General features: G+C 41.2%; 1 protein-coding gene across 5 annotated transcripts in view; it reads right to left on the bottom strand.

Annotated features, from left to right (window-relative positions):
• Positions 1–538: 538 nt before the first annotated feature.
• PAK5 (p21 (RAC1) activated kinase 5) overlaps positions 539–20161 on the bottom strand; it is a 316773-nt gene continuing 297150 nt past the window's right edge. For all 5 annotated transcript variants that reach the window (XM_019462530.2, XM_053890435.1, XM_019462529.2 and 2 more), the window contains 4 exons: positions 19363–19489; positions 6855–6980; positions 5153–5287; positions 539–2737 (listed from right to left, as the gene is read on the bottom strand). In XM_019462530.2, the coding sequence (XP_019318075.1) occupies positions 2582–2737; positions 5153–5287; positions 6855–6980; positions 19363–19489 (544 nt within the window). In that variant the 3' untranslated portion in view covers positions 539–2581. The remainder of the gene's footprint in view (positions 2738–5152; positions 5288–6854; positions 6981–19362; positions 19490–20161) is intronic.

Here is a 20161-nt window from a genome sequence, read left to right on the forward strand (position 1 = left end):
CATCCTGCTATCTCAGGCTATTTCCTGAGGGTTTCCACCACCTGAAATTTCCAGGTGAGAAACAAGCTCTTTATATACAAGTGTCCCTCTCAACATCACAGGATAAATGTCAATGTCTCTCTGGTCTGCCAAAGAAGAAGAGGCACCCAATACTCTCTTTCCAGCTGCCAGAGAGCCACATACCTGCTCTGATCCAGAATAATCTCCTTTTTATGTCTCTGTTGGTAAAAGCCTTCAGATCAGTTCAGCATCTTTGACACAGGAAAAAGGTGTAAGGGTCTTTAGCCATGAGCCTGGCTTTCCTTGCCCATGGCCTTCCACAATTTAGTAATTTTGTTCTCAGTTGCGGTATCTTTACCACAGTCTTACACCATCTGTAACCTCCGGGGATGGAAATATTTATCTTTGGTTCATGTCATCATGATGTTACATATAGCATTATACTAACTCATGTACATTCCTTAAGATCATAAAGAAACCATTCTTGGTTACCCAAGAAAACTAATTTGGGAAATCACTGGATGTTCTAATAACACGATGGGAAAAAGGCAAACATTTATTTTTATTTGCAAGTGCAGTTTCTGCCAATAGTTAGTGCTCACAAAACCTTTTAAGCTACAGTAACTTTTGGTAAACTCAATGAATATTTATAAAATACCCAGTGATAAGAAAATTACAGAAAAATTTCCATTACACTGTTGAAAATGTTTGGAATCCAAAATCCACTATTTTCTGCAATGGTTTTTAATATTTGTTCTGGTTAAAAAAAGATTTTCTTTCTCTTTCTACTTCTACATAGTCCTGGTTAAATTAATACAATCTGTCCCATGAACTTTTAGGACGGCCATTTTCTGGATTTAGATTTTTATTCATACATATTTATATCAATATTTTAATATTTTACATAAAACATTGCTTTGCTATGTTTTATGAAACAAAATTATAGATCCTATTTAGGGTGAGACATTTCCAGTTTGGGGGAAAAACTGAAAATCTAATCTGTAGAGGTCATTTTATGCCTTCCCCCCCCCTTTTTTTAGCTATAATAAATAATTAGCAACCTATTAATTACAAAAATTCTTAATTATGCCTAGAGCAACCAGAGCATTTTCATACATTTCAAATCCTTTTTGTTACTGTATGTGAAGTCATTAAGAAAAGCCTCTGGTTTTCCAGTTTGGTAACAAATGGCTTTTTTTTTCTGATGCATAATTAATAGAAACTAATGATGACTATGTAGCTCTTCCAGAGTTTTTAAAGGCAAATCTATATTGGCCTACAGTTAACATGCAAATTCATCCAACAAGCAACACAAAATGTATTGTAGTCGTCATTCATTGTTATCAACATTCAAGAAGATCTAGTCAGCAGTACATCTCTCCTATGTCGGAAACACATTATAACATGGTCACAACTGAAGTCAGAGCACACCTGGTAAGATACCCCCTTCCTAATTCATCCTCAACTTCCAGCACAACACATGAACAATAGCAATTAATACTGTGGTACAAAGGTAAATACAGACAAGAGTTTGGTGTGCTAGCATACAGAGTTTTAAAAACAGTGACAAACGAACCCAAACATCTTGCCCTGTTCTCTCTCCTTTCCCTTGGTGAGACTGGAATTCTCACAGTCTTACTTAAAACATTCAATTTGGGGAACTGAGTCCAATGATCATAGCACTGAAATTATTCCCATGGAGGGAAATTTGGCCACAAGGGGACGCCATACCTATCTGAGAGAGGGCACTCTGGGGACCACCCTGCTGTGCAAATACTGGCTTGTGATTAATAGCCTTGAAGGAAAATTTGATTTTTCCCCATATTTAGCTTTATCCCAAGGAGTAGCATGGTGGCATATTGTGGCTCAAATTTTATTTTATTATTTTTGGTTGGATAAGTGAAATGTGTGCCTCCATCACCATCACTCTTAATTCTTCCTCCATCACGTAAGACACTTGTTAAGATAAGAAAGATATTCTACTAAAGCTGACGGTGATTGAGAGTCATTCAGTATTCAAAGTTCCTAAAGAATCGTTGGTTCTCTGAAAGGGATAAAAAAGTAGGAAAGGCTTTTGTTCAAACTCTTGCTAGTAAACAATTACTTCAACTGATACAATGGCTACGTGACATCAAAGTACTATAAATTATCAAAACTATCGTACAGAAAAATTACAAATTCATTGCAAAATACATTACACTGCTACCATTAAGAAAAAAGTGCTTTTTGTTTTCCTTTCTTTTTTTTCTTTTTTTTTTTTTTTTTTTTTTTTTTTGCCAGAAAAGTATTCTTTCAATATAGAAAATCCTATGCGTTACCCTGCATGTGGCTAGGATATATCGTAACGGAGTTTGTACTGAGTCCTTCTGATTTGCTGGATGAAGGGCTGAAAAATATAATAATGACTTATTAAAGCCTTGTTCCAAATGATCACGCCAGCTGTCGGTGGAGAGATGCCTATTTAAGACACAAGAAGATGCCCTGGTCTGTTGAACCCTGCCTGTCATCACATTGTCCCACCAATCAGCTGGGTAGAGTCCACAATTATGTCCTCATCTAGCGCTTCCACTGAATCCTTTGCTCAGTGATGTCTGTATTGTCTCATGAGGGGAACGATGCAAGATGGCGGACCTGCCAGTTTCAAGAATGGATGTCCAAGGAGTTCCTGGGCTGTGGCTCTTTGTGAGGGTTCCCTCACCAGCATCAGGTCTAGGAATCCCCGGAGCACTGAAGAAACCTGTGAGAACACAAGATTCCATTCTGAGGACTAACACAGAAATGCAACTAGTTCCCCTAGAGTGGTTTCCCAGCCAATTTCCAGTTAAGTCATTCTATCAAACAACATTGAATTCTAGAAAGTCAGCTTAAGAAGATAGAAGTTATGAAAGCAAAAAGCGGGTACTGCCTTTATTAACATAAGATGTTTTCTTTACCTTCTTCAGGTTTGAAATAATATGAGCAAATGACATGGCAATAAAGAATGACAATCTGCTGACTAAACCGAATAATAATAGAAATAACAGCATTATGAAGTGCTTACTATTTATAAGGACTGGTCACACACATATGATGAAATGTGGTACAAACATGGAATAGTTTTATTTTTCTAACTGTAACCATCTAGGCTTTGTGGACTCCCCCTTCTTGAAGACAAACAAGCTTCTGTAGGGTTACCTGACACAGATAACATGTTTTTCTGTAATTCATTATAATTCACTTTTTGAAGTATATCTTACATACAAATGTATAAATATGACGTGTATGTTTTACAGTAGTATTTTTCTATATATTTACACCTAATTACTCTCCAGCCCCACCAAAATACAGACCATTTCTATCACTCCAGGGGCTGACCTCTGGCCCCCTTCCTGTTAATACCCATCTCCCTGCAAAGGATTACCACTCTCCTGACTTCTAATAGCATGAATTAACATTGCCTCTTTTGTCCTTTATAGAAATGGAGTCATATACCATCAAGTCTCCTCTTTCACCGGCTTCTTTCACTCAACATTGCGTCTGTGGAATTCATCCTGATGTGCATGGTAAAAGCTTTCTCCTTTTCATGAATGCTGTGTAACATTCACTGTTAAATTGTACCACATATTATTTATCAGTTTGGAAAACAACCTTGGGCAGTGTCTAATCTTTGACCATTAGGATTAAGGCTTCTCTTCTACATGACATTGAAGAACATCACACCATTCTTTTTGGATGTGGGACTCTTTCGATATCATGCTATTTTAGCCATTTTTAATTGTATAAACTTATTCCAATTTGGTCAAGGTTTTAACCTCCTGTTAGATTCAAACAGTCTCCTGGTTGTTTTTTGCTTGTTTGTTTGTTTTGCAAGTTCACACAACTATAGGGGTGATTCTATTGGGAGCTCTTCTCTAAGACTTCGGTGTGGGGGAAGAGGGTAATACTGCCCTAAAAGGCAGCCTTACTTCCTCTTAGTGCCATGAGGCAGAGGGCAGGGGAGGTGTGTGTCTGGGTCAGTGTTATATCATCTCATGGGAATGGCCCCTCCCAGCAAGCCCTGTCCCTCCACCTGCACCGGCAGCTACCAGAGTGGTAATTTTTGTTTTTCTTTATTTTTTAAAAAAGTTTATTTATTTTGAGAGAGAAAAAATGTAAGTGGTGGAGGAGCAGAGAGTGTAGGGAGAGAAAGAATCCCAAATGATCCCCACTATCAGCTCAGAGTTGAATGCGGGGTTTGAACCCATGAACTGCAAGATCATGACTTGAGCCAAAGTCAGGCGCTTAATCTACTGAGCCACCTAGGCGCCCCAGACTGGTGGTTCTTTGACTCAGCATCATTTTTTTCTGAGCTTGACCCTACCTGGCAATCCTTAGGAAACAGGAAAGATCCTACTTGGTCCCTTAACCATGCCCTTCATGGCCTGTATGATCCAGTCCCTGCCCACCTCTCTGACATATCTTGCCTTCCTCCTTTCTCTGGCTCACTTTGGTCAGCCACAGAATCTTTCCATTTTGGCATAAGGCCTTTGCACCTGTTGTTCCCTCTGCCTCAGACATTTTTCTCCCAGATCTTTGCATATCTTGCTCCGTCTTGCCATTCATATTCCAGTTCAGTTAATCTGTCTTCAGAAAGGGATTCTTTCACCCTTCAACCTAAACAAGCTCTGAATCCCCTCTCCTGCATACTCCACTGTATTACAGTGTTTTATTTGCTTGATAGCATATACCACTGTCTGAAATGAATTTTGTTCCTTCATTTGTTTATAGTTTACCATCTGACTCCCCAACTAGAACACAAGCTCTATGAGACTCAGGAAATCAGAGGTCTTGTGCTACGATATCCCCAGTAATTAGGACAGTCCCCAGTATGTCACAGGTGCTCGGAGAGGGAGTTCTTGTGGAGTGCCCGATTTACTCTTCTAGCCAACCCTACAAAAGAGGAGCCAACTGTATCCCATTTTACAGATAGACTTCAGAGATGGAGAGGCTAAGTACCTAGCCCAGTGAGTGAACAGGAAGAGCAGAGATTTGAATCCAAATGATTCAAATTCCAAAGTTCATGCCCATAAACCAGGATCTACTCCTGGGGAGGATAGGCAAGTCTTTGAAACTACAGAGAGAATGGAGAAGCTAAGAATGACTTTGAACTTCAGCAACACATGCTGTTTCTCACCTTGTGTAGGTCCTTCACTCTTGGAGGTAAACTGTCCCGAATCCTCCGCATTGCCTGGAGGGGGGGCTCATTGAAATAGGGGGGCTCGCCATCAATCATTTCTATCACCATGATCCCAAGGGACCAGATATCCACCTGTTAGGGACAATCCAATGGTTATCTCAGGCCAGGAGAACATTCTGAAATTCTGGATGTGTCTAGGGGACCCAACAGATTCATACCCATTTATAAATTAATGTGGTATTTGCAAACTCTCAAAATTTACAACACAGATTTATAAACTGAACTGTTGGGTTATAAAGTTTTTGCTAATGGTCTTCATTTCTTTCTAAACGTGACTTCAGTGAAGATTCTGTCATTTAGGTACACATGAATATGTTAACATTCTGGAGCTCAGGAGTCCAGAACCTTTTTTTTTTTTTTTTTTACCGTTAACTTTGGTGTTTACAGGCCTATCAGGACAGATGAGGAAAACACCCAAAGTTTTATACTATGAATGTAGAGAAGAAAGTTGCATTTAAAACCATAAAAAAGGGAAGCTGACATATTCATAACAAACCGCAAAAAGCTACTTTACACAACACGATATATGCTGATCCTTTTATTAATTGGATTTTTAAAAATAGTTCTTCTTTCTCTACTTTGGAGTTATTTCCTTTGCATTTTGTCATTTTGAAGCAGCATGCACAACACTCTGCTTTGTAAAAACATTTTCAGGGAATGGAGAAAAGAAAAGGAAGGGATGACAAGCAATTCTTTCCAAGTAAAGAATGGGAAGTCAGGACAACGAGAAGCCATCGCTGTGCTATAAATTCCCAGTTATAGCCACTTCCCTGTTACAGCCTCATTATACCTCTTATCAGTTAGCTGCATTCCTGTTATAACCCTTGCTGTAATCTTCACTGAGAATTTATGCTCTTGGGACCACAGTGATAAAAACAAGTACTCATTGAAGGGCGAGCAAACAAGGAAAGAGAGCAGAGTCTGCCTTCACTTCTGCCAATATCCTTAGTTCACTGGTCCATGCTGCCTCTTCATGCTTCTCCTCTCTTAGAATCACCTTCTGCACCATAATGTGTGGAAATGTTGTGTGCCTGGCCGGAACGAACTCCTTGCCGCCCTGTGTGTAGACTTGTGTGTCTCAGAGCTTCACTCATGCTACTCCCTCCCTAGAAGGCTTTTCCTCCACTCCTTCTGGCCCCTTATTTTCACATTTCCAAACCTTGTCCCTTAATAGATCATGAGCAATTGTTTCTTTTCCAAGGGAAACAGAAATTGTGCCGTATTTTAAAATGTTATAATATTCATACATAATTTTTTTTCTCTGGGAAAACATTTGTTCTCTGTCCCTCTATGACACCTGCTCATCTGTGCATCTCTGGCTACTTTTCAAGTTGTACTGCCTTGCTTTGAGTGTGCCCGCCACAGAGGATGCGATTGGAGTTTGAGTGATCTACCTCCCCCACACTCAGTGTCTGTTTAGGACCTCAATAAATGCCCCTGGGTCAATGTTGTGGTGATTTCCTCAATGACAGCCAGTCCCCTTCCTGCCACAACCTCCTCTGTGACAAGTCTAGTGAACGGGGTCAAAGGTGGAGTCCAAAGTCATCACCCTGATCTGTGGTCATTAACTCTCCCAGAACCACTGAATCCCTAAGCCTGCTGTCCTGCCACTCCCAAACAATGACTGTCACCCCCTTACCTCTGTCCCATAAGGTAGCCTAGAAATCACCTCAGGTGCCATCCAGTAAGGAGTGCCAACCAGTGATTTCCTCTTCGGCACCTCTTTAGAAACTTGAGCACAGAAACCAAAGTCAGATAGCTTTATCTGAAAAGGAAAGGAATATAACAAGGTAACAATCTAATAATACCAGTTTCCAGATGGAGAAAGAGAATTTCAAATTCAAAAGAAAATAGTCTCATGAACAGGCCTTGGAAATATGGGAGGTGGTCAGACCCTTTTATTGAAAAGGCATGATCCATTTTAATGGAAAAACCTCTCATGGCTCCACCAGGGTTGACTTGCAAATGTGAAACCAGAAAAATTTACAAATTACACTCCAGACAACACATTTGTTAAAATTCAAACCCACAACTCTAATACTTAATATACAGATGATGGCTTAGTGTAAGTGAATTGCTATTCTTCACGTGAGTTTTGTACAAACTGCTGGAATTTAGGTTGTTTTGCATTGAACATATTTAGATTTCCAAGTACCATGAGATGATTAAAATCGTCAACCCCATTTCTATATTTGAATTAATGCAAGGCCCCATTTCTATAGAATGCTGAATATTGGCTCTTGTTTTTGTTTTCCTCTTTTTCTCATCACAAATTGAATTTGCCAATGTGAACATCAGCGTAGGTAGAAATATGGGTATAGAAACTGGATGTTAGCACTTGTACTAAGGCTTTAAGGTGGTCATCCTAATGACCCAACCAACATATATATATATATATATATAATTTACCTTAGATGTCATTAAAAAAAGCCCTGAGAACTCTTGCACAGAGCTTTCAAGATTACTCTTAAGAACATACTGGACCATTAGGCACCCTGCAGGTGTGTATACTTCAGAGAACCAGGATTCAGTTCATTTGTGGGGGCCGTGATTCCTGCTCATGATGACTTGATCTGAACTTCAGATGGCCTCACTGAAGAGGACTGCCACTTAGGGCTACTGGTGATGACAGAATACACGCAAAGAAAACAATGGTTCAGAATGGGCATTTAAAATAAAAATTCTCATAGATTAAAGGTATAGTCTCTATGGCACAAATTCTCCCTTAATTCTCTTTAGAACTCCCTGAATTGTTTCAGCCCTTTTCTCTGGCTGTCTCTCTGCTGCCTATGCCTTAAAGACTGGGCTTCCTAGGGTTCAGGTCTTAACCCTCACCTCTTCTCTCTGTATATGCTCTTGCTGGGTACTTTTCTTCCTCCCATGCTTAATTAAGATCTCTTTCTCCTCCCTTCTAAACCTAGATTTCCATCGAATATATGTTTCCACATGGAGTTATATGCAAGGTATAAGGTCTGTGCCTAGAGTTTTTTTCTTGTGGATGTCCAGTTGTTCCAGTACCATTTGTTGAAAAGACCATCTTTGGTCCATTGTATTGCTTTTGTTCCCTTGTCAAAGATCAGCTGACTCTATGTGGGTCTATTTCTGGGCTATTTGGTTCCACTGGCCCATTTGTCTATTCTTTTGCCAATAACACTGTCTCAATGACTAGAGCTTTCTAGTAAGGCTTAAAGTAAGGCAGTGGTAGTCTGGCATGACTTTGCTCTTCTTCTTTAATAAGCGTTGGCTAGTGTGATGGTATTTTGCCTCTTCACACACACTTTAGAATCAGCTTGTCAATATCTACAAAATAAATGCTTGGATTTTGACTGGGATTGCATTGAATCTATAGATTCAGTTGGGAAGAAATGACATTTTGGCAATACTGAGTCTTTCTATCCATGAACATGGAATATCTCTACATTTATTTAGTCCTTTGATTTCATTTGTCACTGTTTTCGTAGATTCCCTCATATAAATTGAGTATACATTTTGTTAGACTTATACCTAAATGTTTAATCTTAGGGTGTTAGTGTAAATGGCACTGTGTTAATTTCCAATTCCACTTGTTCATTACTAGCATATAGCAAAATGATGTAATTCTGTTTAAAACCATACATCCTGCAACCTTGTAATAGTTTTAGTTTTTCTTGTCAATTCTTTTGGATTTTATACATAGATGATCATGTCATCTATGAAGAAAGACAGTTTTATTTCTTTCTTCCCAGTATGTATAACTTTTATTGTTCTTTTTTTTTTTTTTTTGAATTACTGCATATGCTAGTACATCTAGTATGATGTTGAAAAGGAGAGGTGAAGGGGAACATCTCTGCCTACTTCCTAATCTTAGTGGGTAAGTATATTCAATTTTTAAGCATATTTCAAGGCCCTGGTCACTTCTCACTTCCTCCAGATTTTTTCTCAAGAGCCCATATTGATCTCTCTCCTTTCCAGATGTGAGAGAATTTAGCACTCACTCAATCTTGAACTATTTTCTGATGCTGATTTTGTCCCTCCAACTAGAGATGACAGTCCTCAGAGGCAACGGTTCTACCTCTTAATTGTGAAGCCTCACTGTGTTCCTTAAAAGCTGCGAAAACAGTAGGTAACCAAAAACACATGTTATTAGATTGATTTATTTTATAATGACACATACATATATGATAGCAGATCATGTGGTAGAGGACACATTGCTACTCTTTCTGAAACCACTATTGACTTACTGAAGACAGCTGTTACTAGAATCAAAGTTGGAACACAGATGAAGTGGGAATAATGTTTCAGAAATTATTGGGGTCTTTTTCTATTTCCTTGTTCATGATCTCCTCTCTAATCAGGCCAAGGTTAGTGTTGGTGTGGTTTGGGGTGGGAAGAGATTGAAATGCTTCAGATGGAATGCTATAGAAAGCTGGTTTAATGGAGAGGTGATTTTTCTCCACTGCTTTGGCATATCAAGCATCAAACCCAGATGAGTCAGATCATAGACTTCCCATGTAGTATAAAGAGAGAGCTGTGGCCATAGTAGCTGGTCCATAATCCTTGCTGCCCTATTGTAAAAGGAATCTACAATTCAGAGAAGTGAAAATCCTATAGTCCAATCCTTTTTAGCCTGGGATTATTTGCAGAAGAAGGCAAAGAGCAGTGATTTGATTATGGCAGGTCCCAATTTATTATATATCACTTCCATCACCCAAGCAGATGGTGGTGGCCTTCAGAAATATCTAAGTAGCATACACCACCAAACAAGCAAGGGAGAGGAGAAGCCACATGTATCTGTGTTCAGAGGTAGTATTCAAAATATTTAATAACCAGAATCATCTAGATCAATTGGAATCCAGACATAAAGTTGAGCTGTGTCCTGGAGTTTTCCTGGGGTTTTACTATCTTTAATAAGGCAGGGGCTTCCCAGTAAAGGGCTGTCATAATGGGGGATACTCCAATGACTTGAAACAGTGGCTATTAACTAACAAGCATGAAAATACTGCAATATTTTAATATGGGTATAGACATAGTAGTGAATACTGGCTGAACATCAACCTTGGCTCTGCTCAATGTGGCCCCCGTGGAGAGATGGCACAACAGAGTGGATGGCAGAGAACCTGAGGCAACGCTTCTGGCTTCCATGGTCTTGGTCTACTGTGCAGGGGCCCAGAGCTCCTGCAGATCTCAGTGAGGGAATGAGGAAGTGGTTGACATGAGGAGCTTCAGGATGGCTTTCAAGACTTGAAGAAAGAGGCTAGATTTGTGAAATGCTGCAGAAGACACCTTCCTGAAAAGTCCAGTAGCTGTGTGACCTGTTAATCATCAGTAGTCACCAGTCTTGGTAGAAGAAGCCAGTTATGCCAAGGCAGGGACCAGAACGGAACAAAATGGGTCTAATATCCTTTACTTTGAATTCCCATAAGCCACATTTGTCCCTTATTCTCCCAGACCCTTTGAGAAAGAGGGTGGTAGGAAGTGGTAATATGGAGTAGATGGTGGCCAAATCTGAAAGACTGAGGTTCTAAGGTATCAGCTGAAGCTTATAATAATGTGGTTGAACTTTGACAGACAATGTTTAAATTTCTTTTCTTTTCTTTTCTTTTCTTTTCTTTTCTTTTCTTTTCTTTTCTTTTCTTTTCTTTTCTTTTCTTTTCATCAGTGGAGCTTTGTGAAGAAGTGCAGATCAGGTTTAAGAAGCAGAGAAATTAGGGGCACCTGCGTGGCTCAGTTGGTTAAGTCTCTGACTCTTGATCTTGGCTTAGGTCATGATCTCACGGTTCATGGGATTGAGCCCTGTGTCAGGCTCTGCCCTGACAGTGCAGAGCCTGCTTGGGATTCTCTCTCTCAAAAATAAATAAACATTTAAAAAAAAAAAAGAAGCAGAGAATCTATAATTGATGGCGCATGCATGTGTGGTTATTTCCAAAGCTTTGGTGTGAATAAATTTGCAATCCTACTATACAGACAGTGGAGGGGGAACAATTTTGCCAAAGCATATTTTTTGCCTGTAGGTTTTAAAAAATATGAATTAAGGAGGTGAATGTATCAGCATTTTGGTATTGGCAGCTTTTAATACCTCTAATGTGGCTTTCTTCTTCTAGACATAAAAAAAAAAAAAAACCCAAACCTGCCAGACTAATAATTATCTCGGCAATATGTAAGGTGAGAAACTGAAACTCAACACTAGGAAGCTAGGCCTGTTCCTCTGTTGTAGAAGTGCAACTGCTTTTACATGATTTTTTTTTTTTTACTCATCCAAGGACATAAAAGAGACAATTCTCTAAAAGAACATAATTGCACACAACACTCTTCCAAATAAATCTGAAAGTAGATAATGGGAACTTAAGTAATGAGTATAATAAAGTACTGTAGGGAGATCTTCAAAGAAAATCACACAGACTCTAAGCTGAGCCTTATTTGAGATAGAACTGTACAGCATGGTGTATTAGGAAACACTCTGTCTCACTAATGCAGTTAGGCTAAGAGACTTGTAGCTAGAACATGGCCAACCCCTAAAAAAAAGGAGGAGATGCAGCCTGTTCCCCACGGGCCAGACAAGAAACCAGAGGTCAGAGCTCAAAGCTGCTCTTTAAAGCTGACATCTTGTTCATCTCAGTGTGCCCTGCCTAGGAATCAGGGGCCACATAAAAACATGGGTGGTGGCTGGGGGGAGAGTCTATCTACAAGATAGCTACAGGTTTAAAAGAGAAGGTAAAACCCTCATTTTGTAAACTGCATACACTCTAAAGAATTCATGCATCTGCTCTAGGTTTTGCTAAGGCAAACAGATGGATGCTTTTTGTGCCTGGTTCCTGGGTTCTTCCTATAAGGCAATGGTACTCAAAACGTGTAGCATCAACATCCCGTGGGAACTTGGGAGAGATGCAGGTTCTTGGGTATCATCCAGTCTGGCTGAATCAGAATCTCTGGGGTGGGGACCCAAGAATTTGGTTTTTGGCCAAGGTTTTATGCTCACTAAGGTTTGAAAGGTTTGAGAACTTCTGTTTTAAGAACAATGGCCCAGGGACAAAGGAACAGAGAAGGGTAACAGAAGGGGCCAGATGGATGAAGGTGTCTCCAGCTTCTTCAACTCCTCAACCAGAGAGGAGAGGGAGGCCATCACAGCAGCTAAGGTGGACCAGTATAGTGGCCTCAGCCGGCTCCTCTGCCATTTGACTAAGTGGGACAGGGTGGGAGCTTGCCCAAGACTGTACAATGGTATTAGAGGAGGACTCAGATCCAGTCTCCTGACTTGTCAGGCTGTGTTTCCTATGTAGGAAAAGCCACCTCTGTGGAGTAGCAGGGGAGAGAGAGCACACAGAGCCTGGGTATATCTCAGAGACTATGGGAAATGAATGGATTTATGCAAAGTATGGAACATGTTCCCATCTTTCTTCATTTAGAAAGAGCTTCTTGGAGATAATCTTCAGGTCTTCTAATTGTTAAAATTCCAGTTATTTGAGAGACAAAAACACTCAAATGCCTAAGGGGGCCAGGCAAATTATCAATGAATTTAATGGGTTGGGTGGAGACCACGGAAAACTAGGGGTACATGCCTTTGGTGAAGAGACACTGACTTCCAGATGATTGTCAGGGCATAGTACAGGGGGTGTGGAATAGTCACAGGCCCTTGTTGACATCTATGGCCACTCTTCTACCCTTTACCCTCATTTTAAATCCTGTGAAAGAGAGGGTACAAACACATTACATTATCTCTGGAGGTTGGATTAGTTCAGCCCTTGCCCCCTCTGAGCACATTGTGAGACAAGGATTCAGTGCAAGTCATTTATTGGGGACACATAGGAAACACTGGTAGTGAAACGGAGATATATAGCAGGGAAGGGAAGGCAGTCAGTCAAAGGTTAGTTACCACTGTGGGAACTAGAGCTCATTCCTGATGAGAAAGTCTGGGAGACCACAGAACAGTGCCTCAGAGCTAGTCCACACAAGGACAAGAGAGCTGGGTATTTCTACAGCAACTCCCATCACTTAATCCTGGGCTGCTCCTAGGGAACATGAATGTTAATTCTCTGGAATTTCTAGCCTTCTGTGTACTGGGAGAACAGACTGCAGTAGCTGGAGAAAGTCCCCAGAAAAAGGGATGCCAGTGGTGGCACTGGGAGGTAGAACTAGTGAGTACTGAAAGACGGAGTCTGGTGAAGGTATGGGTGTGGCACCAACAGCATTCTCCAAGGCGCTATCCACTCTCATCACACCACCGCCATTACTGCCATGTGTGAATTCAGGCAAACTGTTGTCAGATACTTAGATTTTTTCAAATGTTTATTTATTTTGAAAGAGAGTGCATGAGAGCAGGGGAGGGCAGAGAGAGGGAGAGAGAGAGAATCCCAAGCAGACTTTATGCTGTCAGCACACAGCTCAACTGGGGGCTCGATCCCATCAATTGTGAGCTCAGGATCTGAGCCAAAATCAAGAGTTGGATGCTTAACCGACTGAGCCACCCAGGTACCCCAGATACTTAGATTTTTTATTTTTTTATTTTTTTATTTTTTATTAAAATTTTTTTTTCAGTGTTTATTTTTGAGAGACAGAGAGAGACAGAGCATGAGTGGGGAAGGGGCAGAGAGAGAGGGAGACACAGAATTCAAAGCAGGCTCCAGGCTCTTAGCTGTCAGCACAGAGCCCAACACAGGGCTCGAACCCACGAACCGTGAGATCATGACCTGGGCCGAAGTCGGTCGCCCAACTGACTGAGCCACCCAGGTACCCCAAAGATACTTAGATTTTTTAAAGGAAGACAGGAATCTGAAATTTTATGTGAAATGTCCTGGTTCGTGAATTGTGGCAATCAAATTTTAGTTAAAAAAAAGAGGGCCATAAAAATCACCGTGTATATCCCTTTTCAATATAGGCACTTGGCTTAATAGATCATGGGTTTGAATGCCATTCTAGCCAATGAATTTGGTAAAAGTTAAATCATTCAGTGTGTAGTGGCTCCTAAGTATCATCTCTCAAATGTAAGTCTTGGGCCAAAGAAAGATCATAGATGAATTTAATTAAAAAGGGGGTATCATCCTCTCTGAGCATCTACCTTGTACCTGGTTTTCTTTGACCGGTTTTACACAGATTACTTCATGTAATTCTTGCAACTGCTCTATTCATTTTCCTTTTCAAACACCAAATACCACCCCCCTCTTCCCCCCACTAAATGTGAATTAGTGACTCACTAGACATTATTTCTGCAACAGAAAAACAACGAACGGTTTAACTTTGATAGCAAATCATCCCCTTCTAGTCTTGGAAGAGGCCAGAAAGGATTTATCCTTTTAAAAGAAACCTGAGCAATTCACTGTCTCTTCTAGATTTTTTATTTTGAAATAATTCTAGATTCATAAGAAGCTGCAAAGAAATGTGCACACAGTCTTCCCTCCTGCTGGCATCTTATACAACTGTAGTATAATATCAACACAAAGAAAGTGGTGTTGGTACAGTCCATAGAGCTTGCTAGGATATAATCATTTGTACATGAACTCATTTATGTATGTAGTGTGTGAGTGTGTGTAAATACTTTGCAACTGAATCATATTGTAGGCTTGAGTAACAACCCCCACACTCAAGGTACCCAACTCTACTGTCACCATAAGACTCCTTGTGCTGCCCCTTTACAATCGCCCTGCAGTCCCTCACCCCTGCAACCACTACGCTGTTGTGCATCTCTATAATTATGTTATTTCACAAATGTAATATACATGGAATTATGCAGCATGTATCTTTTTGAGATTGGCTTTTCCCCCCACTTAGCACAATTTCCTTGAGGTTCATCCAAGCTCTTACATGTATCACTCATTCATTCCTGTTTCTTTTTGCTGAGTGGTATTCCATGGTATAGACAAATCACCATCTGTTTGACCATTCACTCTGTGAAGGACACTTGGGTTGTTTCTAGTTCTGGGTTTTTATAAATAAAACTGCTATAAACGTTTGTGTGGAAATTTCTGTGTGAAAATAAGTTTCCATTTTTTTTTTCTGGAATATATGCCTAAGAATGCAATTGCATGGAAAGTCCATTTTTAGTTTTGAAAGGAACTGTTTTCCAGAGTGTCTACTATTTCACATTCCCATAAGTGGTATTATCACTATTTTTCATCTTAGCCAGTCCTCTAGGTATTAAGTGGCATATCCTAGTTTTAATTTGTACTTCTCTAAGGGTTAATGATGCTGCACATCTCCCACCAAGAAGAAAACTCAGTATACAGCTTACATGACAATGCTTTCCAGAAAAAGCCAACAATAATATCCCCCAGCCCATGAGCTCTTCTGACCATATAACTCGATCCTCCTCCCACTGGAGAGGGCTTTACATTCCCTCCTCCTGAGCTGGAAGGCCTGTAGCTGCAGGAGAAATGGCCTTCGGGGACTTTGAGGCTGGGTCATAAAAATTCTACGTGCTTCCATCTTGGTTTTTTGGAGTCCAGCCTCCATGCTGTGGGGAAGGCCACCCAGAGAGGTCACATTGTAGGTGTTCCAGTTGATGGCTCAGCTGAGTGCCCAGCCACCAGCCAGCCCTGACTACCTGACATGTAAGTGAGGAAGACTTCTAGATGCAGTGTCTCACCACGAATCAGAGCAGTTCTGGCTAGTAGAGCCCAGCCAACCGCCAGAGCCATGTAAAAACACTGAAGTGACTTTCAAGACCCTAAGCATTGGAGTGATTTGTTACAACAACAATAAGTAAATGAGAATGTTTTCTCCACTGCAAAACTTCATGCTCTAATAAATGAGTACGAAACAAATTAGTACAAAATTTTCTTGAAGTAGCCACACTCTACCCTGATTCTTACTCTTTTTTCAAATTTTTTTAGTAATTTATTTATTTATTTTGAGAGAAAGAGTGCACATGAGCAAGCCGGGAAGGGACAGAGAGAAAGGAAGAGACAGCGCAAGTGGGACAGAGGCAGAGAGAGGGAAAGAGAGAATCCCAATAGGCTCTGTGCTGTCAGCACAGAGCCCTATGTGGGGCCCAATCCCCTGAACTCATGAGATCATGACCTGAGCCAAAATAAAAAGTCAGATGCTCAACCAAGTGAGCCACCCAGGTACCCCTTGGCTCTCATTCTTAAAAAAAAAAAAAAATTCCTTTCTCTACGGAAAATGAAGAAGCCCACTAGAGTCAATATGGTGTGTATGTTGTCCTGAGGTGTGAATGAGCACACTCTGGGCAACATGGCCAAGAGCCACAGGATCCACTCCACATGCTGCTTGTTGCTTTTTCTGGAACACTCTCACCCTGACAGCCATTGTACCTACTCCCTCAGTCTCTGCTGTAGCATCATCTCTTCAGGGGGACTTCTATGACCCCACACTTTTATCACTTTCTACCATATCCTTACTCTGCTTAAATTAATTATCGAAAACTTAGTGCTTATCACCGCCTGCCTGGAGATGATTTTATTTGTGGATTTATCCTACCCCCATGTCCCAAATAAGCTTAATGAAAGTAGCAGTTTTGCTTTGTTCACCTGTAGGACCTAGAACTCCCCTGGCACAGAGCAGATATTCAGTGAGTATTTGTGGAAGGAGGGAGCGAGCAAACCAGTAAGACTAAAAGCACTTACCATGTGCCAGCCCCCAGGAACTCTTTGCTGGGTACATGGAAGTGCAGGACATGTTTGAAGCATAGGTCCACCCTCAAGAATGACACCGAATGATTTAATAACCTTTTGTACATTGTGGGGAGGGGAGATCTTTAAGCTGATTTAAATGAATTATCTTAGTCTCATGTCTGATTTTGACATCTGACATGTACTTGTAGCAAGGAAGTCTTTGTCAGCAGTCTCCAGAAATAAGGGGCAAAAGCCTGGCTTGAAATGGCCCAGCTTTTTCTTTTTCTTTTTTTCTGTAAGCACCAGTCCTGAGGGCCAAGCTGTGGACCAGTTCAGTGCTTTGTAAATTGTGTTCTGAGGTCATGGAACCTCGCATAAGTACTTTCCTGAGTCCGGCCAGGGGAAGGTTCCAACCCATTTCCCATAGCACCCTGTCTGGGAGAATGTGCAACATGGCCACATACCTTTCTTCTCCTTGGACCCACATCCCTTTGCAATGTGACTCTGCATCTTCTCTCATCAACAGGTAAAGTCTACTTCCCTATCCCATGCATCTAGGCTTGACTGTGTGACTTATTTTGCCCATAGGGACATTAGCAAACAAGATACAAGCAGAGGGTTCAAAAGTGTGCACTGAGGCTTGCCTCCCTTGCTCCTGCTGGGAACCTTGTCATAGACACCATGGAAATAAGCCTGTGATAGTCTGCTGGGAGATGCAGGACACATGGCGAGTGCCGGTCGAAGGAGTGAGGCCATCAGCAGCAGGCTGGCCACAGAAGCAAGAGTGAGCTCAGCTGATGCCACATGGAGCAGAGACAAGCTGTTCCAGCAGAGGGCAGCTCAAATGCTGACCCAGAACTGTGAGCGAATACATGGTTGTCTTTTTAAGCCACTAAGTGTAGAGTGGTTTGTTATGTAGCAAAAGCTGACTAAGGCATACTCCCATATCCTCTTAAAAAAAAAATTCATGGGGCACCTGGGTGGTACAGTAGGTTAAGCATCGGACTCTTGATCTCAGTTCAGATCATGATCTCACGTTTCATGAGTTCAAGACTGGTATAGGGGCTCTGTGCTGATGGTGCGGAGCCTGCTTGGAATTCTGTCTCTCCTTATTTCTCACCCTCCCCTGCTTAGGTGCTCTCTCTCTCTCTCCCTCACAATAAATCAATAAAAACTTAAAAAAATTCAGCCATAGTAATGCAAAAAGCAGTACTTAAAACCGCCCATTAAAAAATAATTCCAAGTTTGCAAGTATGCTATACAGGGAAATGTGGGGAAAAATGGGAAATGGTATTAAGGGTGATCTTTATTCTGTCCTTTATACTTTTCTGAATTTCCTGAATTTTCCACAATAGAATTGACAATCTCTTCAAAACAAAAGAGATTTCGAAACAATCTTTTCCCTTGAGAAAAGCCAAAGTGCTTCGGCAGTTTCTTCTGGCTGCCCTCTGATCATTCTTGGGCAATTCTAATGTGACATGAACATTTTCCACATGGCTGAGGTTTTAAAAGACAGGTATATTAAAGGGACAGCTGGCTCCCTACATGCCATGGCCATTACCTCTGGGGGGAGTTTCAGGGAGGTGAAAAGGGTCTAGATGATGAAAATCTATGCTTCAAAACTCTTCCATCTAACTAAGACTGTCTTGAAACGTCAACTTATTCATCCCCTGGCTATTGTATTCTATATCCTTTTGTAACCCAGCATGGCTGATGAGTTTCAGCAGAATCCCTTGAGCAGGCTGTAGTAATGGGAAATGCAGAAATCTGGGCCTGGGGATAAGCTAGTGTGATGGATATCTTTTGTTTGCCTTTCCAGATCTATTCTCCTCCCTTCTCTGAGCCCTGGGAGGCCAACCTGTGTTGACCTTACTGATGGCTTCTGATTGGGTTCAGCCAATGGGGAGAACCCGTAAGGGACCAGAAGAAAGGAATGAAGTAAGGTTAGGCATTTATCCTCCCAGCTCCGATCCTGCAGATTTACCGTGGTCTGTCTTCCACCAAAGATCAGAGTTCCTGCCAGGCATCCCACTTCAGACAACAATGTTTATTTTCAGATTCCAGTAGCCAGTTCCCTGTCTCACTTCCTCAGGCAGGGGGTAGTAAGAGTGGCACTCCATTCTAGAGTACCACACTAATCCTCATGTTCTCTTCCTTATGACTTGTCTACATCTGCCGACACGGTTATTAAACTCTCCTCAAGTTGTCTGCTGGAGTTTGTCTCGTATTTCCCTCAGGAACTCTGAGAGATATTACAGACATGCACAACCCCACAATGAGGGTGGACAAATCCCCAGAAAAGTCCTCTCTTCTCCCCCAACAAAAATAAGAACAAAGAAGAAAAAGAAATTTTCATAGTTTCTATTACTTCCTACACTCATTGTTAAAGGGGAAAGTCATCCATCAAATTCAGATCACAGAGAATTCTGACTAACAGAATGACACAGAGAATAGTAATTTCCTTTTGGCGAGCCTTCTGGGAAGGGCAGTGGGTGACTTGTGAGCAAGGAAACTTAGAATTGAGAAAGTATTCTTCAGAGGAGAATGCCCATGACAGACAAAGTGACAAGGTAAACCATGTAGAGGCCAAACATGAAATCTTACCCGGCCATCACTTGTCAGGAGGATGGAGTCACTCTTTATGTCCCTGTGAATCACTCCTTGATTGTGAAGGTAGGAAAGAGCTCTCAGAACTGACAGACAGACGGTGGCTATCTGTTCTTCATTCATTCTAGAAAGGAAATAACATTTAAGGAGTGAAGACAGTTTTAAGAACATCTTTGAAATGATCAAGAGAGGCAGTTCCCTTGGTTCTATTGTACCAGTCCATGCTCTCCAGCCCATGTCTGGAAAATCTACAGGCAAGTACAAAGAAATCTTAGAATGTGACTCCCAGAACCTAAGGCTTGGCACTGATGATGACAGGGACCAAATATAAGCCAAAGGAAAGAGACCCCCCCCTACTGCTGGCTTTTGGGTCATTAATGCAAATGTACTTCCTTAGACTCTCATGGGTAATTCCTTAGGTATTGTACAAACCTCCAGAGTCCTACAGAGAGAGTGTACTGAATACAGCCAACGTTTCAAGTATGCCTGTTAGGTGACCTTGACCAAGCCCTTTTAACTTCCTTGGGTCTCTTTTTTTCCTCATCTTGGAAATGGGGACACCTATGGTTCTCTTCAAGGCTGGACTCAGACAACACAGTCTTTGGATCTCAAAGATGCCCTAGCACTAGCCCTGTCTCTAGGGGCTAGAGATTCCTGTTGCTATAGGTCCTTCCATCAAGAAGAAAACTGGCCTTAGTTAGTTACTAATAACTGTGAATGGATGACACTTGAACAAATGGATCATGGGTATGGGAAAGGCAAGCACAGCACTGGATATGTGCTCCCACATGTCATC

Source organism: Panthera pardus, unplaced genomic scaffold, assembly GCF_024362965.1.
Source record: "Panthera pardus isolate Hobbes unplaced genomic scaffold, ASM2436296v1 HiC_scaffold_25, whole genome shotgun sequence".
Taxonomy (NCBI): domain Eukaryota; kingdom Metazoa; phylum Chordata; class Mammalia; order Carnivora; family Felidae; genus Panthera; species Panthera pardus.